Raw genomic sequence first — 18,446 nt, forward strand, 5'->3', positions numbered from 1 at the left:
AAAAACAAACACAAACGTAGTTATGGGTTATAAAAGAAAGTTCGGCATAAAAAAAAAACAAATCGATTTGGATAATGAATAGGAGTCGTAAACGATGTTGCGGTATCGAGATCGTTCCATAGAAACCATCACAGCAGCACATTTTGTGTGTACGTACGAAACTTAATTAATGGAAAAACCATTACGTCTGAAAGCGGTCGACACAACCCTGTACATATTGCGTGTATGTGTGTATGTTGTTAATTATTATTTTAAACCATTGATGTCAAACCAAGCGATCGTCAGTATGATGGTTGGTCAAAAAATGCATATACTATACAAGAATCGTAACTATTTAATTTACTTGACGCACATATATGTTTTCATTTTACTTAAACAATGTTTGAGCAAGATGATGAATTTCGATGCATAGTTTGTTAAGATTATTACTTTTTTTTTTAAATTACACATTACGCATCTACATTGTTTTTTTAGAATGCTTACTACTTCCTAATTATATTATATGTTTCTTTACCATTAAAAATTGTCCTCACTTTCCGTTCCTAAACTTTATTGATTTACAAATGTTATGAAAATTAGTACAATTCCTGTGCTAGCCGCTAGCATGGAAAATGTATTTTGTTGTTACTTTAAAACGTTCCAAAACTTTATTGTTTATTGGGCATTTGTGTACAGCAACTTTTTTTTGGGTTAAACATCGTTTCGACCTTTTAGGATGAAATATTGTAGTATATTATTAAACAATAAACATTTAGACGCAACACATTTTTAGAAATTCATTGACGATTTAAGGGATAAAAAATAAAACGTATATTTGATGGATGCATATAACATTGCTTTTTGGTGTTTTCTAAACTCAACCTCTCTACTCAAAACCCCTATCACGACGAACGAAGCTGAGATTTATTTGGAACTTGTATAATTCTGGTACTTACATACAACTCTGAGACATAGATTTTGTCCAAGACTGGCGAATCCTTCATATATGTGGAAGAACATGGAGAAGTCGCTACAGTGACGGGCTCAATGAGCGAATTAGACTTGCCAGGCTCCGGTTCATGTCATCAGAATAAAATCGGAAGACCCAACCTGTAACGTTCTTTTGGGCCATCCACATGAAGGCGTGGTGAGCCCAAATTGATGTGGAATGATGGATAATGGATATAGACATTCGTTTCTTGCTACCTGGGTTTTTTTGTTAATAAGAAGGTTTCCTACTATTGCTTGTCCAATTCAAAACCTTTGTTTATAATTTTAAAATATCCGTTCCGATATTGGCATTGTTTACATAATGATTATTTCATTGCTCAATTTATCCAATATCCACGATAACGCTTTTGTTACAAGTTTAACTCAAAATGTATAACAAAATTTTCTTTCATTAAGTCAATGAACATTATCAATTGTTTTGTTATATTTGTATGTGTATTCGGCAAACATTAAACACTTGTAGGTTAAATATTGATCATTTTTGAACCAACAGGCAGGCTGAATGGGATTGGAGGGGGGGGGGGGGGAGGAGTTTATCTCGGGTGTTTCTCATAGTATGTTGTATACTGGTTCATTCGGTATGTACTTTAGACGATGCTTTTGCTGAAATGGTTCGCATTGACAAAAAGAGGCAGTGTTATCTCGATGCCTTCCAGATTTGACGCTGTTGCTCTAAATTTTACATTTGCTAACCTGTATTTTTGTTGCACATAAAATTTGTTTCCAATACTGTACAACACGGTTAATGCGACGCTATATGATTCGACAGAGTAAGTTGAAATGATATTACTTCTCGAAATAACGCTGAATAAAGCTACTGGATGTGTTGTATTCAGTAACCTATGCCACAGAGCACCTTTTTTCCAAAACAACTAGACAACATGTCGAAAAATTTCAGAGAACATCAATTACTACAGCTATAAAACGTACCTCACAATAAAACTTTTACACCTTTCTGCATCGTGTAAAAATTATTGTCTTTAAGTTTCCGAATTAGCGTACAGTTTTTTATGCGGATATTTATATTTTTTTTTTGCCATATGCCATCGCGCTTTTTTATTTGGCCCTTGTTAAGTCACAGGATATCCTCTATGTTGTTTTAAACTGCATCAACCTAGGTTGCCCTTTAGCGGTTTATCATTAAGTTCCTTTCTGAATCAACCCGGTTACTGAGTGCGTAAGATAATAAGCATGCCGAAAATACACCCATTGAAACGTATTACCGATATTTTTTGTAATTTTCGCAATAATTATAAGAAAATCGGTGTCAATTCTACAACAAAGAATTCGAACAACTTATGGTATGGTATATATCGACGAGGTTTTAGGGTATTGAGAAGCTTTTTGCCGATTTACCGTAGTTAAATCATTTTCCTTTGATTTCCTTGAATATTTACTTGAGTTTTTTTCCGAAAACAAGGGTTTCGCTTTGCTGCCCTTTTTTTTGGATTACCTATTCGCATCACATTTTTTCGTTTATACTTTCGTTTGTTAATTCTGCTTACGGCTAAACCCAAAGCGAAACGAGATGGTTTTGCGAAGAAGGCATTAAATGCTCTTCTGTGGTTTGGATATTTCGTTATGAAAACATTATTGATTATGAACTAACGAATGCTGTGCTATTTGTAATACATGTGAGTATGTGTGAAGAGGAACGAAATTTTAATGTTACGTTAAAATTTCGCTTGAGTCAAGAATCATAAATGAGTTTCCCATGTTTAGACTGATCTTCGGGTAACGACTATCGATGAAGAATACAATTCCCATACAAACCGAATTTGAAAACAACGTAAAAAGATACAGTAGTTCAATTTTTGTGAATAAAATTATTAAAAACATGTACTAGAGTGATCATTGTTAGCAGCTTCCTGTTCTTCACCATATTCTTACAAAATTCGCGTCATCATTTACCGTGTTTCCCTACCACTCTTATTGTATGCATGCTTTTGTTTAAATCGCAAAAGGCCGAGCCTTGTTGTTGGTAAAAAAAATCGCAATTAAATTGCTTTAAATATGGAACCATAGCGTTTGAAAAATAAAACGTATCAATGAGCTAGCACGTTTTTAAACAATTTCTTGGGTTTCGTTTATGAGTTTTTTTGTCTCTAACTCACCTCGAACAAATCTCGATTTATCCATTTTTTCTGAACCGCTGGTGCGATATGTTTACCGATTCTGGGGTGTTCACTATGTGGAACTAGTGATGTTACAGAAGTTACCCTCTTCCATCGCCTTAATACGTTTAACTTTTTTTGTAACGATTGATTCTATTCACACCCGTTCTAATCATTACTCGCTTTTTTACGCTCCTGATGTTTGCAGAGGCGGCTTTGTTGCCTACAAGCGAATAATTATTACTTATATTTCTGCAAGAATTTCTCGTGGAAGGATTTGAATAGACCGAGCATCTCCTTCAACTTTTCTGGCTGAGGCAGAATTGTGGTACGAAAGTGATAGGTACCGGGCCTTTGCCCGAAGCCGGAGCCGGGAACGATACAGATCCCTATGCCGAAGAATAATTACAATATAAATACGTTAAGCATAAAACTCATTTCTGCATATTTGAAAAAAAAAACAAACAACTTACCGGTCTCCTCAAGCAACTGGAATGCGTAGAATGTGTCGGCCGGTTTTCCCTCCTTCTTGGCTGCCTCGAGTGCCTTTGGGGGCAATCGGATCTGCGGGAAGGCGTACATTGCACCCTGTACAGGATTGCACGAGAAACCTTCGATGGAGTTGAACGTACGTGCTACCAGTTCGGCACGCTCGCGCAACGACTCCAACACTGCCTCCTTTTCCTTTTCAAATTGCTCGTACGATGGTTCACCCTTTTGCGGCGGGTTAACAACACAATCGAGAACGGCTTGACCGGCAGTGGTAGGGCACAGCTGTGCCGAAATGCACTTCAACAGCATCGTGCGCACATCCGGGCATAGATTCACAATCTCAGAGTACCCACCGCGAATGCCACACTCGCCCATGTATCCCTTCGAGCAGGACATAAAACTGCACAGTTCCATCTTGTTGTACGGGTCACCCATCTCCATCATCACTTTCTTGAACGAGTGGAACTTTGAACCGGCTTCGTACACATTATCCTGGTACACCTCATCCGCGAACAGTACTAGTCGCTCGCGATGCGCAAACTTAATGATGTCCTCGATGTTAGACCGCGAAAGCACCTGCCCGGTCGGGTTGCCCGGATTAATGACGACCAATATGCGCGGTGCCGACACCTTACGCGCCTCGTTCAGCGAACGCTCCAGCTCGGCAATATCGAGGCCCCACTTGTTAGCTTCGTCCAAATAGTAGCCGATCTGCTCCATGTCGAATTCGGCAATAGTAGCCGAGTACAATGGGTACTGCGGGATCGGTATCATGACGCCTGGCTTTTTGCCTTCGATCGGGCAACGCAAGAGCGCCATCAGCACCTTGATGCCGCCGGACGCACCGGCCGAAAGGATGATATTCTGCCAGTCAGCCGGTATGCCACCGTCACGACGTTGGATGTATTCGGCTGCATGTCGACGGATCACCTCAATACCGGCAGAGTCGGAATACGAACCGACCGATCCACCTTTGCATCCATCCAGGATGTCGCGAGCACGCTTCTTTGCATCTGCCGGGATGGTAGCGTCGTTAAACAGCGGAGGATACGATACGAGCCCAAGTACCTTGAAAAGTAGTAAAATAATCGGAATAAATTAATTTTAGTAGGTAGTTAACTTAAAGGTCTTCTTTCATTTGGTAACAGCACCTTTTTACCTTGAACTTAAAGAAATAGGGTAGTGTTGTAAATTTGATTTTATAATCGTAATTGTCTTTACTTCTGAAATAAGTATTTTCGTACAGATAAAATTGGTTGTACTACTTTTAACGAACAGAAAATTTTGAATCAATTTAGTTTAAAAATTTGTTTTGTGAATATTAATTCTGGGTAATTGAGTATAATTACAAATTTAATTATGATATAACATAATATTAATCGTACAAATAAAATTAAACTCGTTAACCTCAATGATAATGTTAACGAACATAACCGAGGTAACGCAAAGTGGTTTGTACGAATTATAAACTAAAACAGTTGGTCGCAAAAAACAGCTGTTAATTCTTATTTCATCCGTATTAAAATTCCTATTTCAGAAGCAAAAATAATAAACATAATAAAATCATGTTCTCGGAGAGTTTCATGAATTTATAAATCTTTAAGGATTTATTAATGTTTAGAATAGAGATTCAGATTCATTCATACAGTTCAAAGATTTAGATTTATGAATCAGAATCAGATTTACCCAACACTAAGATTGAGAAATACGTCTAGATTTCTACGTTCGTTACGATCCCTTATTATTTGAACCTAGCTCATTCAATTGTCTCCCCTGTAGCAGATTCTGATAACATTCTATAACCGTTTACAGTGGGTGATAATAATGCTATGGTCTTATCTCATTCCTGTAGTTTTTCTATTTACCTAGAGGTAGTTTACAATACACAGTAGATAGTATTTATTGAAGAGTTCAAATACAGAAGGTATCAGTGTCGTTGACAGATATTGTTAACGCAAGTCAAAACGACGGAAAGTATCTTATCATCTAAGTCGTAGACCTATTGTCCATACGAATCCGCTGAAGAGAAGATGCTCATTTTCGAGATATTGTTTCTATGTGCAAATAATAGGCAAATGTATGAAATTTATCGTAGTCGTAAATGGCCAAAGTCCCAATCGTTTTCTCTCTTCATCACTCTGTATTTTTCTCTCTCTCTCTCTTTGTAACAACATTGTATTAAAAACGAAGTAAAGCCAAATCTCGCATGTTATGCTAACATTTTGATAATATACTGCTTATAAATATTGCAACGTGTTCATACAAGTAAAACGTTTTCACCATAAAACGCTAAAAATGGTCTGAAATGAGACGCAAGTTGGTTTGTCAATGTACCAACCTACACAACCAAACCACAATTGACGCTGAACGGAATGAAATAAACCAACGTCAGTTCTGCGGCACCTCTGTATAAATAGTATTTTTTGCAATAGATTGAGCAAACAGCACTGTCTGAAACCAAAAACACAAAGCAAGCCGAGAGAAGCGGTTGATCTGAATCCGAATAACAAAATATCAGATGAAACGTTTTTTTTATGGATGTAAAATTTCCTGATCTCTCCCACGTAACGGAGAGTGTAGCAGGAAACATATATCGCACTAAAAAAAATAGCTCAACAACATCGAAGCAGAAGATCGTGATCACGAACTGCTGCTGCACATTTTGGCAGGTAGGGTTAGTAGAGGAGTTTATATTTGCCCATGCACTTAGCATCTTGGTATGGATGCGGCATCGATTGGTGTTTTGTTTTAAAGATAATTAGCATATATTTTGCAGCTAGCGGTCAAGAACCACTCTGCAGTTTCCTTGCCAACTGTACAAGACTTTTCTTCAATTTGAGAGAACTAGAAGAGTGTTAAAACCGTTATGGTGCAAAATATTACATGATAACTCGCTCGTGATAACCAAGTTTAATTACAGACGTGATCGTTAACGACGACAAAGTGACCGTTCACATAGCGTTGTCTCAACACACATCTTTACAATAAATGGCATACATATTTATCGTTGAAGGCTATTTCACACCAAGTAAATGGATGCCCTTTGTTATAAATATGTAACTCACGTCAGGTACTAACTTTAGCCGCAATTCTGCGCCAACTCTATGCAGTGACTTTATTATCAAATTCTACACTGGCATAGTAATCCGATAGTGTCCAGCCAATCTAAATCAATCAGTCACAAATGTGCGAATAACCGTTTAGGAAGCGAGCAAGCGTACTAAAAGCAATCTTTTGCTAGTTGCGCAATAGCCTGCAAACGTATTTTTCCTCCAAGTCGTACAATTGAATTGAAAAAAAAACTCACACAAATGTATATCTTGAATATTGGCTAGCGCTCGTCCGCCAAGTAACAAGTATTAGCAAATATGGAGCGCGTCGATCAAATTTAACGCTTGTTTTATGCTGCCAATTGATAAAGGTGTCACAAAGGTCACGGTTTGTTGATGCCGAGTAATAAAACTGTTTACGGGATCAATTTAATTTTTGGCTCATATCTTTGCATGGACGCTAATGCAGCGTTGAAATAACGTTCGTTTATCAGCAGAGAGAAGCTACGAGGTAACTGATGTAAACAGCTGCAAAGACACAAGACTTTAGATCATCAATATTACTTTTTAAGCGACATTCGAAAAATGTTTCTCAAATATTTCATAAGAGAGGCTATTCTTTTCAGGTTTGATATGGTATATCGGTAAAGAACTGGTTCTGGCATCTCAAGGCATCTCGCAGTTTATAGCTACAGTTGTCTTATTTTTCGCCCTGTTGGTCGAAACCGGTTCTGCGATGTACTCTTTTATGTTTCGGTACTGAAAGACGTTTGCTAACAGGATATTTTAGTTCAGATGATATCAGTAACACGGTTTAATTGCCAACATCTATTTGTTTACATTTGCTAGTAGCCACACGAACCGCACTGGGAAACGTTCAATATGAAAAAAAAGAGTGTAGAAGAGAGTCACTCCGTCCGGAATCGATGCTGTAAGTGCCCTTTTATTAATATAAGGGCAACATTACATAATGCTTTCTTGTTCATATCACCAAATACACACCGGTATATACATAAGCAAAACCTTCCCTTACATTGCCCACTGTTTTCTGCGCTTTTCCACATTTATACGAAGTTTACCCTAGGCTGTTAAGTTTTATGGATGCACCGCAGAAGCAATGTATGAATATTTAATCTTGTTTCGCGTGTTTGAGCATTTCTCTGTTCCTGTTTCATTCTTTTTTGTTGCTGTTGTTATACACATTGTAGGGTAGAGATTCCATTCAACAGAAGGGTGGGGATTCATGGTAGTATTAGTAAGCGATAAGGTTCGATCGACAGTTCTTCCACATGCCGATACTTCCTATGCGCTTAATTGAACAGTACTAACAGAAAAATTTACACCTCAAAAGAATGTAGCTTCTATTCCAAAGGTAGCTTTGGAACGATATCAGTGTTGATGAGCTTTTAGTTGTTGCAAATATTTGTACTCACCTGTCGGATGAAGGTAATTGGCGGTTGACCCATTGCGTGACAATCTCCGATGTTAGCACGGATAACTTCTTTGAAGGGTTTTTTCGCTCCCTGGTTGTGGGTTTGGGTCGGTGTTTTTTGCGTGACGACACCACATTCATAATAGCACAGTACCGGAAAGAACTCAATTTATATCAACGCAATACGACGCAAAAACTAGTTTCTCTTCTCGGGACCTACCTGCTCTAGCTCCTTCTCGATAACACCGGCACGAATCACCAGCGGACCTCGAACCGCGTACTCCATAGTTTTGATTGCCGGATTGATGTTGTCGATCGACACGCATCGTTGTTGCTGCTGTACGCACGCCATCGTGAGGAACGTGCGGTTATGTTGCTGGTTGATTGGCGATTCTGGTGCTGGACAGTGCGGTTGTTGTGCTGCTGCGGCCGCTAGCCGGATGTTCACACTGCCCGGGCGCAACACAAAGCCCCGAGTGCTCCGTTGACAGAGCGTTAGCATAAGACTGAGCGACATGGTTGAGGTGTGGTGCGTTTGCTACGCCGGGCGCTATAATACCTCCCTTTTTCGCGCGTTACAGCGGAAACGAACTCTCCTGATGGTGTTTCGCGAGAGAGTTCCTAATCTCACGGCCAGTACTCACAGAACCTTCCCAAAGCTCCCGCCTTTTGATGGTCTAGGTCTCTCCCAGTTTTAGTTATGTTTTCGTTGTGTGCAGCAGTGCCAGATGTGAATGTGTATGCTGTGCCGCACATTTATTCGCAACGATTTAAAAAACAAGAAGTGTTTTTACCAATGCATGTTACACAAAAAAGAAGAAAAGAAGAATAAAGAATGATATGCCATTTTTGTATAAATACTAGGAAAGATCGACATAATTTACGTTTAAGTACATTAAAACATAGAACTAAAAATTTTTAATGAAAGCAGATGAAAACATGAAGAACCCCTAAACAGTACTTAATACATCAGATGATCAAACTCGCAAATTGATAATGTTATTTATAATATATAATTATTCTCTATACCCCCATTTCATCTTCACTAAAAGGTCCCTAGAACGAATAAAATGTCACATATATTCATAAGTGTCTCATTATCACGATACTAGAAAGATTATTTATAAATTGCTCAATATAATCTGTCTGAGGTAGTCCAATTCCTGTAGTCCTGATTGCAATTAAAAAGGCGTTTAGTTGAGTTCTAAATACATAAAAAAATGTTATAAAAAGTAATTTATGTGTACTTGTTCTACTGTTCCATAGATTTACGCTCATGGAGATTAGAGTGTCCATTAAAATAAATATTATTGGATTAATACAATCAGTTGATGTACCTAGTGGAACGCCAGAAGCTGACTGCAGAGATAAGTGTTTGAAGTCTAGCGTTCCAACAACATAAAATGATTGCACCAAAACAATAGTCATAATCCGGATCTGTCGAATGAATTTGCTAAACATTAGCCAACAAACATTTCATTTGAAGATCTTCGTAACAATGTCATACGAAGGTGGTCAAGTTTCAGTAAAAGGGATTTGTTCTATGAAATTTGTATTCTTATTTACCAGAGGCTGCATGCATCTTATCACTATCAAAGATGATTATCATCGCCGGTACAATGTTCATTGCTGATCTCACGTAGTTAGGCTCGCATAGACTCCCGATAGAACGAACGAATATAGGAAGGAAATGGACATCAGTTTGAAACTAGTTTGCTCCACATTGCTGCAAGGGTAGTGTGTCAAGTGTTGCATCTTCCATGCTTTCTAGGGCAAACATGAGGGCAACGTTTAAGTTTTTCTGCAATTCTGTTGATAACGTCAACATCAGACATTGCATGATTTATAGTGTGAAATGATTTAGCTCTAATCTAGATTCTTTGATTGTATTCGTATTTTCAACTTGAAATAAGCGTTTTTAATGTAAGTGTGTTTCTTTCTTCTGATTGTAGTATTTCTCTATGTCTGCCAGCAAGATAAGAACGAACTTTATTACAATGCCGTTAATATACGGGTATGTTCCTTGTCTAATCAGGCCATTTTCATGGTCGTAAAATATTTGCTACACATATAATACCTCTGAAGCATTTTTAAAATAGAGCAGGAACAATTGAAATTGGAATTACAAACAATAGTAAATTCGGAAGATCTCATATACAGTGTTCTGCGATCATACCTGTTGATCATCTACTCATATACTTCAACCAACAAACGTGATATTCTAATATTATGATTCACCAAAAATTTAACAGAGAGCATCACCGTTCTATTACATCGCATAGCTTTAGGTTACGCAAAAACTGGTTAAATGTTGAAGTTATCCGTCTGCTTCAAATGCCGGGTGCGTGAAAATTAGCACTTCCCACCGGACGGCAATCCAGCAGATTTTGTTTCTTGTAAAACATCCGAAAAGTCAACAATAAAGTTTTCATGCGTAATGATATTCGTCAAAATAGTGCTAGAGCATCAAACTCAGTGGCGGTCAGCCAAAGACTACTTCTTACAGCGCCTATTTGTATTACTGCGAATAATTCCCGTGAACTAGACCATCTGTTCAACCGTCTACACTTGATTGCTATGATCACCATCATATGGGGACTATTTTTAAATCTGTCCCTTGAATAACCGTTTCGCGCGGTGTGCCACAATCAATGGAGAGACAGCGTAGGACGGTGAGTCGTAAGTATTTGTATGATTCCAAGATGCTCATACTGAGATATAACACAGGTGCGTGAGCAGCCGCATTACACAGCGAAGATTTGCTGAAACCGTGCATATAATCATGCTGATAAAGATGACGCTCTAAAAAAAGGATTAAAATTAGTTTTACACAACGTAGCGAATAGCTTCCGTAACAACAAACAAATTGTACAATTTGTATTTCAGTACCAGGTTCAGTGAGATTTTCGTATTCTACGTCTAATGCTTTGCCAATGATGGTTGGATACACACATGAACATGATGCATGGTAGTGGCGAATGCAGCTGCACCGAGGCCAAGATAGAATTGTAAGTGTATGCCGTACTCACCTACAGACGCATCAATGTAATACGGATGCAGAGTTATGCAATGAATTCGGACTTTTGGCCGTTGGGATCGAAATGATTGCTAGTATTGCATATGCTATGATTCGTTGCTTTATCGAAATTCCGTAGTACAGTAATAGTTCTGGTTACACAAGAAAACCAACTCCTTGTGAATAGGTTATCCAAACCAAAAATCCAAGTTTTAAAATACTTAAGACTTGAGTGCAAGAAGATCGCTTCACATATCATAAGATTGAATTGCACACATCATTGCAGCGATATGCTGATTGCGGAAAGGGCTGTGTTAGGATTGTTAATACTATCTTTATATGAACCTAAAATGGAAAAAGGGATAGGAATTACATTATTTTTCCTTGTAAATAAGAATTTTAGCCATATTGATCCTCCTGATTTTTGAAGTGAATGTAACCACGAATCTTTGTCTGGTTTTTGGTAACGATTCTTCACATCCAAGCATGGATATTTTAATGCCGAAAAGATCTGTTGTTTTACAATGCGAACGTGATTGTTTCTAAACAGACAAGACCTTTTCACTAACCCGCCGGTTGGCCTACTTAGAACATTTCTACAGATGATAAAATAGGTTTGAAAATAAAAACCAAGGAAATGTACGCGACACAAACCTGATGGCACTGGTGCTGCTGCTGCTGCTGCTGCTGCTGTTGCTACTGCTGCTGCTTTTATCAAAACCGGCACTGGATTAGTAAAATTGTTAATGATTTGAAGAGCAGGCACAAACACCTCGGCACGTACCACCGGGACACTTTGGCTAATATTGCAAGTCCACAATCAACTGAAGCATCTACACTGCCAAGAAAATTCGCTCGTAAGAAGTTACGCACAAAACATCAGCAGTTTACCACATAGTTTCGCTCACTCGCATGGTTAACATGCTTACGGGAACGAGATAGAGCACGATTTGTTTACAAAAGTTGTCTGTTGAGTTTATTTGACGTTTCAGTTTTGTATGCTTTTGAAAGAAAGAGCAGCACTAGAATACGAACTTGTGTAAATACGAACAGATGCAATGAAAAAAAGAAAAAACTGCAGAAAACAGTTTCTTCAACTGTTAACAACAACCGTACATTTTATTTCACCTTGCCGGTCGTATGGCTTGAAATGACCGCAAAAGAAAGAGCAACCCGATAAAAAAGACTATACACCAAATAAATAAATTATTTTTTTCGATCACAACTGATGCCCACAAAGCAGCCCAGTGTGAAGGAAATGTGTCCAGGTTAAATACATACTCTATGGCTGGGGGAGTGAAGAAATCCTTAGCCCAACAATCCTTTACCACAAAATCATATTTTCCGATTAAAATACGCTCGATATTATCTCTTGTGATCAATTAAACCGTAGTGACAATGACAACATTTACACCTTCATCTCGACAACCGACATTTATATATACCATACATTTTGTATGGAGAATAGACCTTTTTCGTTTTAAAACTTCGGTTGTATTGGAAAATTATATATAGAATATAATTGCGGATATTAGATTTTCTTCTAATTGTGAAGAAACTATAGCTATATTATAAATGTCTTCCCCTGGAATCCCCCGGTTGCAGGACTGAGAACGCCTAAATAAAACCAGAAATGAAATAACCAGACCTCTTTTGTACTATTGATTAGCATTGAGTTAGCATGTGTTGTGTTTTTATTTGAAATCAATAATAATTTAAGAAAAAAATTGTAATTACAACTTATGTTTCAATAAATTTCGTTAAATACATCTTCTCCGGTTAGATGATTTCCTTCTAATGGTTGGTTAATGACTCATGGTCGTAATCAGACTATTAGTCATTATCAAACTTATCTTCAATATGTTGTACCCATTTTTAAATCCCAATGAACTCGCTGTTTGGCACATTTTACAAATGTTGTACAGTGCATAAACCCGTACTTTTTTAATTTTTGGGTTGATAAAACAATTTATCATTCGTACAGTGCGTCTTAATTACGTTCAGGCCCTGTTAAGAGTAAGTCAAAATAGCGAAAAAATTGATTATCCAAACCCTTAATCCATACATCCATAACCCATAATCCATTGGTTTCATCGATACCCATAACTGTTATATTGGTACCAGCAATCTAAATATTACACGTTACTATAATGTTAGTATTCCATAAGTTTCCCTTTATTTTTCGGAATCAAGTAAACAAATCACATCCTTAGTTTGCATACTACATAGTATAAGAATAACGAAATTTCTGTTCTAGAAAAGTTTTATGCATCAATAAAAAATGAGTGTTGGTTTTACATTCCTTCGTTTTGTGCTTACGAAAATACGTCACAGATGTGAATTTTGATGCTTTTATTACCTGCCTAGAACCCCCTGTTACTGCACTTCATAAGTCGTGAAGTTTTTTTTCTAGCGATTTAAATGGGAAAACAATAGATGGTTCGTATTATAGTAGATCGTTTTTCAAACGCAGTAGAATTGTTGTTTTTTTACTTCCTTATTGCATATAAAAGTAATATATTGTTCAGAAACTGAAAGTTATAGAATCTTCGACTTGGTTTCAAAAGATGCGATTACCGACGTTCGTAGAAGTTTATAACTTTAAATGTAATTTTAGATTTTTAAAGTTATATTTTCATTTACATGTTCAATGTGTTTCCTATGCTGCTGCTGGTTTCATAACAGCACATTATGTGTAAAATAACAGGAAAGATTATAATCTAGGAAAAAAATGGTTTTCAATGCTATTTTAAGTGTTTTGTTACGGTTCTCTTTTCGTCTACACCGAAATAATATTATTGTTCAGTACGGAGGTCTGTTTTACGAACAAACAAAAAGCTGCGGAAGCTAATTTAAATTGATACTATTGCTTTCCTAGTATAATGCATCTTTTTACCACTTTTTCTTATGTTCATCCATCGAAACACCACCTGGCCCGAGGGAAACAATCATTAATAAGCCACCAATGACAGAGAGCGTCTGGAAGAAATCGTACTTAAGAAAGTCACGCAGAGGCTTGTACGCTGGTATGGTCCACCATGCATTATGGTACAGGTTTAGAATTGTTAGCAGTGCTACTAAAATGAGAGATGAGAGCTTTGTCTTATAGCCGATCGTAACTAGTACCATTAATATGGATCCGACGATGTCCTGAAGGATTTGCAAGAAACTAAGCTCGAAACGGATCAGTGTGATGAACATGAATGCAAGAAGTACACGACCAGCCAGTTGCATGAAATTCTTCGGTTTGTTCTCTCCAAGCGAAGGAACGCCTGCAAAAAGTGATCGAGCTTCGCCGCGCGATTCCGCTAGCACGAGTAATAATGCACCGATCAGGGCGAGATTACGCAACAGGAACTGTATATCCCACAGGACAGAATACGCGATCGTTTGCAACACGACGATACCAAACAATACCCAACAAGCAATGCTCACTTTCAATCGTCCGAGTACCATCACACAGCCTCCAATCTGTCCTATTAAATTGATAAGAACAAAGGTGGTAGCCAAAAATTTGCCACATCCCCAGTTCATATCCATATATTCACGCTGTTCATTCCATTGCACCCACATCCGGATACCATCCTCAAGAAACGTTGCTATCAGACATAATCGCGCGACATGTGGTAGGACATGTTTCCCCTTTCTTATTACCTAAAAATACAGAAAATAAAACAAAACAAATTTAGTATTTGATAAGCAATCAACTATAAAAGGATTATATAAATTTAAACATTGAAATTCAAAATAATTTGTATATGTATGTTTTGCGAGATAAACTAGTAGAACATATATTTCAATTACTTCTGCTCATAATTTTAAAGTCTGACAGGATCATCCCGATGCCGAACCCCCGAAATTCGAGTGGCAAGATGATGAGCGAATAGATGGGAATGATCACGTAACATGTTTTTTTGTTATAATTTGATTACTTTACTTAACTAGCAAACATTCATTCAATCGTTTGATTAAAGATTATACAATCTTTTAATATAAGATCTCATAAAAAAGTTTATGTATATGAAATCCATATCTCGAATCACCTGCTATAAAGGTGGACATTTTTTTATTCAACAAGGACGGGCAGGCCGTATTGCTTACAACCAAAGGTAGCTTAATTTAAGATACAATTCCCATTTGTTTGAAATGTCACCTTATCCCGGGTTTACTCGGCCTAGGTGGCGAATTATTCTTCATACAAACGGGATCGAACGTTTCAGTGTTTGTACAGCTAAACTTATTTAAAACCATCAAAACAGATTTTAAAATATGCGCAACAATTGCGGGATATGTGAATAAAAATGAGTGCCCATTACTCCAACCGGAACGAAAAATTCCCGGAACAAATGAGTTACATGAACGCGCCCAATATACTGTTGGTAAATCAAATATCATGCTTCTTGGCCTAACGATTTACCAGATGATGCCTGTCATAAATACAATATAATCATACCGTATTTCCCATGTTTAAAAAGATTTTAGCTGTACAATTTTGAGAATAAGTTTTGTAAGAATAAAATGCATAGTTAGTAAAGGGTTTTTTAAAGCCGAGCAAAATTTTTACGAACAAGCACATCTTATATAAAAGGAAATTCGGCAAATTTACACGTGGCTTAATACTAATGAGTTGTTCCGGGAGAACAGCCCCTTTAGATTTGATGCCGTTCTGAGTTGAGAGACCGGTGCCGGTACCAACTAGACTACCGGATCCCTCCTAATCAAACTGAATCAAACATTAATTGTTAATTCCTCCAAATTATTCAAATATTAACTGAGCTTATTAAAGCTATATTCGTATATATAGCTATATTAAAGCTATATTACATTTGATTCAGTTCAATTCAATGCTGTGAAAGTAAAGCAGAACCAAATAGCTTTATTTAGAGAACGAATGTAGCAAACGAAATGATGTTTAAAAATCTATTTAGATATCTTTTTTCAGTTAATGATGTGTTTGATGAATAGTTGATTATTTTTGTAGTTGTTTGTCGTTTGGTGCTACAGCTGGAAAGTATGTGTTATCATGTAATACAAATCTGCCGTGGTCTAATAGTAACATATGTAACGTACGTATCAACACAAATACGGTACTAGATAAATATTCCTATAAAGCGTTATTACACTTGACCATACGGCTAAAAAGCAGACCAAGATCCACTATATTCTCTAACATTCGAAATATGTTATTAGAAATCACAACATTGAACGATATCAAGGCATAATTAATACCTAACCGGAATATAATGATGACGTTGCCAAAATATGCTAACTTTGACATTCACTTCTAATAATATTCATAGCATACCTGATCGGCAACTTCTTCTGTCTTTTCTAGATATTGATTGGGTATATTCATAGTTGATGGTCGTTAAACAACAAAGACGCCTTTAATAGAAGAAATATTACAATGTTAGATATCATTCGTAAGCTATGGATTCTCATCAATTACTTTTGTGGTTGAAAGAGCACGATGCACAGTCCAGGAGCGTGGAGTCGGCAGATCCTTGAGGAAAGATGCTATTGTGTTGAAATTTATCAGCATAAGGTATTTTAAAGCTTATTTAGCAGGAAAGAAAAGACAAAATAAAGCAATGCAGTAGCAACATCAGCAAATCTGGTAAATCCAATGTTTCAAGTGCAGATACCACTTACCAGTTAAAGCGCGAGGAATATTAACGAGAACCAAGCCCTAGATTAGCTGTACGTTACATGGAAAACTTTTTTGTGTACAAACCAAAAGATTGAAATGAAACTAAAACGTGGTGTTAAGAAATCTTTCCTAATGTTTCTGTTGCACGAACTTTAGAAAATAAATCAGATTTCTGGATAGGGATGTGTGGCCGAAAGAGTGTTGATGTGTAATTATTGCAGTTCTTGCAGTTCACAGGCAGATTTTTGACGTTTGACGTAAACAGCTGAGGACGAAGTTCGCGGCCACACTCTCAAGATAATATTAAAAATCCCAGAGAACACCAAAAATGCAATAACAGCTGTCAACTGTCGTGATTTTCGACGTTATGATCATGACTTATTCGAGATGCGCTTATCTATCGCGGATTATAGCGAAAAAGATCTGGAGCGATTCACTTTAGTAGAATTTTTCATTATTATTTAATGAAAATTCCATTAATAAAAAAAACTTGATGGTGTTACGATTACAACGAAAAGGCTGTTTTATACATGGACTTTTCATCGAATACCGTTGGCTGCTTCAACACATCCCGAGATAGCAGCTGAGACATGGATGTGAGGTAGCCTCCACACGGACCGCAGCGATCGCATATAACTTGTATGCCACCTCGACGGTGCTCGGCGTCAAATATCTTAGCCTAGCTGTCAAACAAGCGCTCCGTGGAAAATCAGCTTTGTTCAAGATTGTTCATTTTGGCTGTCAAACAGACGTTCCGCGGAAACGCAGCTTTGTACAAGACAAGAAATTCTGCGGAACAGCAAGCGCGGAAGATTTGACAGCCTGCCGCGGAAGATTTGAAAGCCGACCCAAACCGGGCTGAGCCGAGCCGTGCCGAAGTTCAATATTAACAACAAAAGCTATACGCGGCCGCCGCGGTACCGCCACGATCTCCGTATCTGCACGCATACGCAAAGTTTTTCGAAAATAACGATAAGGATTAAGATGGTACCGGTTGTAAATGGAATCGCAAGTAGTGAAGCAGACGGCTTGAAAGTACCTTCTACACAATGATTGAGCTTAATATCTTTACAATGCACAATGATTTATTAATATTTAATAACCTTGAGAAATAACAATATTTATGAACCTTGAGGGAAGCATCAGAGCTGTCAATCTGAATTGTACGAAAAGGTCTTCTTCTTCGTACGTCTAATCGTACACCTTGTAATTGTCCTAATCGGTGTACATACTTTTAGCGATTTTGTGCCGTCAGGGGTAAAAATCAAAACTTTTTTATTTTTACGCTGCCTAAAATGCAGCATATGTCAAAATCGATACATTTTCAGAATACGCAACGATTTATGTTCGAGTAATTACCGCTACCTAATGCCTACTAGAAATTCGAGTGTTGCGTTATTCGAGAAATGACTGTATTTAGATCCTTTCTGTCAAGTTGATATCAAACATGGAGTCTAATTGATGAAAGTGTACATACCATATTCAATTGTTATGCTATTGTCAAAACGGTATGCAAGGGTATGCCTTCCCAACTTGCCCGTAAAAAAAATCCGTAAAAATTTAGTTGTTTCTATTTGTAACGAGTGTATTATTTTTAGTAAAATATATGTAAATTGAAAAATACATTGTGAATTGTAGTGCTATTTCTTGTCTACTTAAAAATAGGGACAATAAACATACTACACATCCAGTTCATTCGTAC

The 18,446-nt window shown here is 37.3% G+C and overlaps 2 protein-coding genes across 2 annotated transcripts; both read right to left on the reverse strand.

Moving 5' to 3' along the window:
- Positions 1 to 3,344: 3,344 nt before the first annotated feature.
- Positions 3,345 to 8,595, reverse strand: LOC128714266 (alanine aminotransferase 1). Its single transcript, XM_053809144.1, has 4 exons — positions 8,299 to 8,595; positions 8,080 to 8,169; positions 3,578 to 4,664; positions 3,345 to 3,493 (listed from the first exon to the last, which is right to left on the reverse strand). Exons 1-4 carry the CDS (start codon positions 8,593 to 8,595, stop codon positions 3,345 to 3,347), a joined length of 1,623 nt encoding a protein of 540 aa, XP_053665119.1.
- A 5,391-nt stretch (positions 8,596 to 13,986) lies between these two features.
- LOC128719485 (surfeit locus protein 4 homolog) lies at positions 13,987 to 16,450 on the reverse strand. The gene is made up of 2 exons (XM_053813113.1): positions 16,400 to 16,450; positions 13,987 to 14,748 (listed from the first exon to the last, which is right to left on the reverse strand). Exons 1-2 carry the CDS (start codon positions 16,448 to 16,450, stop codon positions 13,987 to 13,989), a joined length of 813 nt encoding a protein of 270 aa, XP_053669088.1.
- Positions 16,451 to 18,446: the final 1,996 nt, after the last annotated feature.

This window comes from Anopheles marshallii, chromosome X (assembly GCF_943734725.1).
Source record: "Anopheles marshallii chromosome X, idAnoMarsDA_429_01, whole genome shotgun sequence".
In the NCBI taxonomy this organism is placed as follows: Eukaryota; Metazoa; Arthropoda; class Insecta; order Diptera; family Culicidae; genus Anopheles; species Anopheles marshallii.

Excerpts from the sequence above, each read along its gene's own strand:
- LOC128714266 (XM_053809144.1), bottom strand. The coding sequence starts at position 8,595 with ATGTCGCTCAGTCTTATGCTAACGCTCTGTCAACGGAGCACTCGGGGC. Across the intron at positions 4,665-8,079 it reads CAATTACCTTCATCCGACAG|GTACTTGGGCTCGTATCGTA; the intron begins GTGAGTACAAAT and ends CTACTTTTCAAG. Across the intron at positions 3,494-3,577 it reads CCAGTTGCTTGAGGAGACCG|GGATCTGTATCGTTCCCGGC; the intron begins GTAAGTTGTTTG and ends TCTTCGGCATAG.
- LOC128719485 (XM_053813113.1), bottom strand. The coding sequence starts at position 16,450 with ATGAATATACCCAATCAATATCTAGAAAAGACAGAAGAAGTTGCCGAT. Across the intron at positions 14,749-16,399 it reads CAGAAGAAGTTGCCGATCAG|GTAATAAGAAAGGGGAAACA; the intron begins GTATGCTATGAA and ends CTGTATTTTTAG.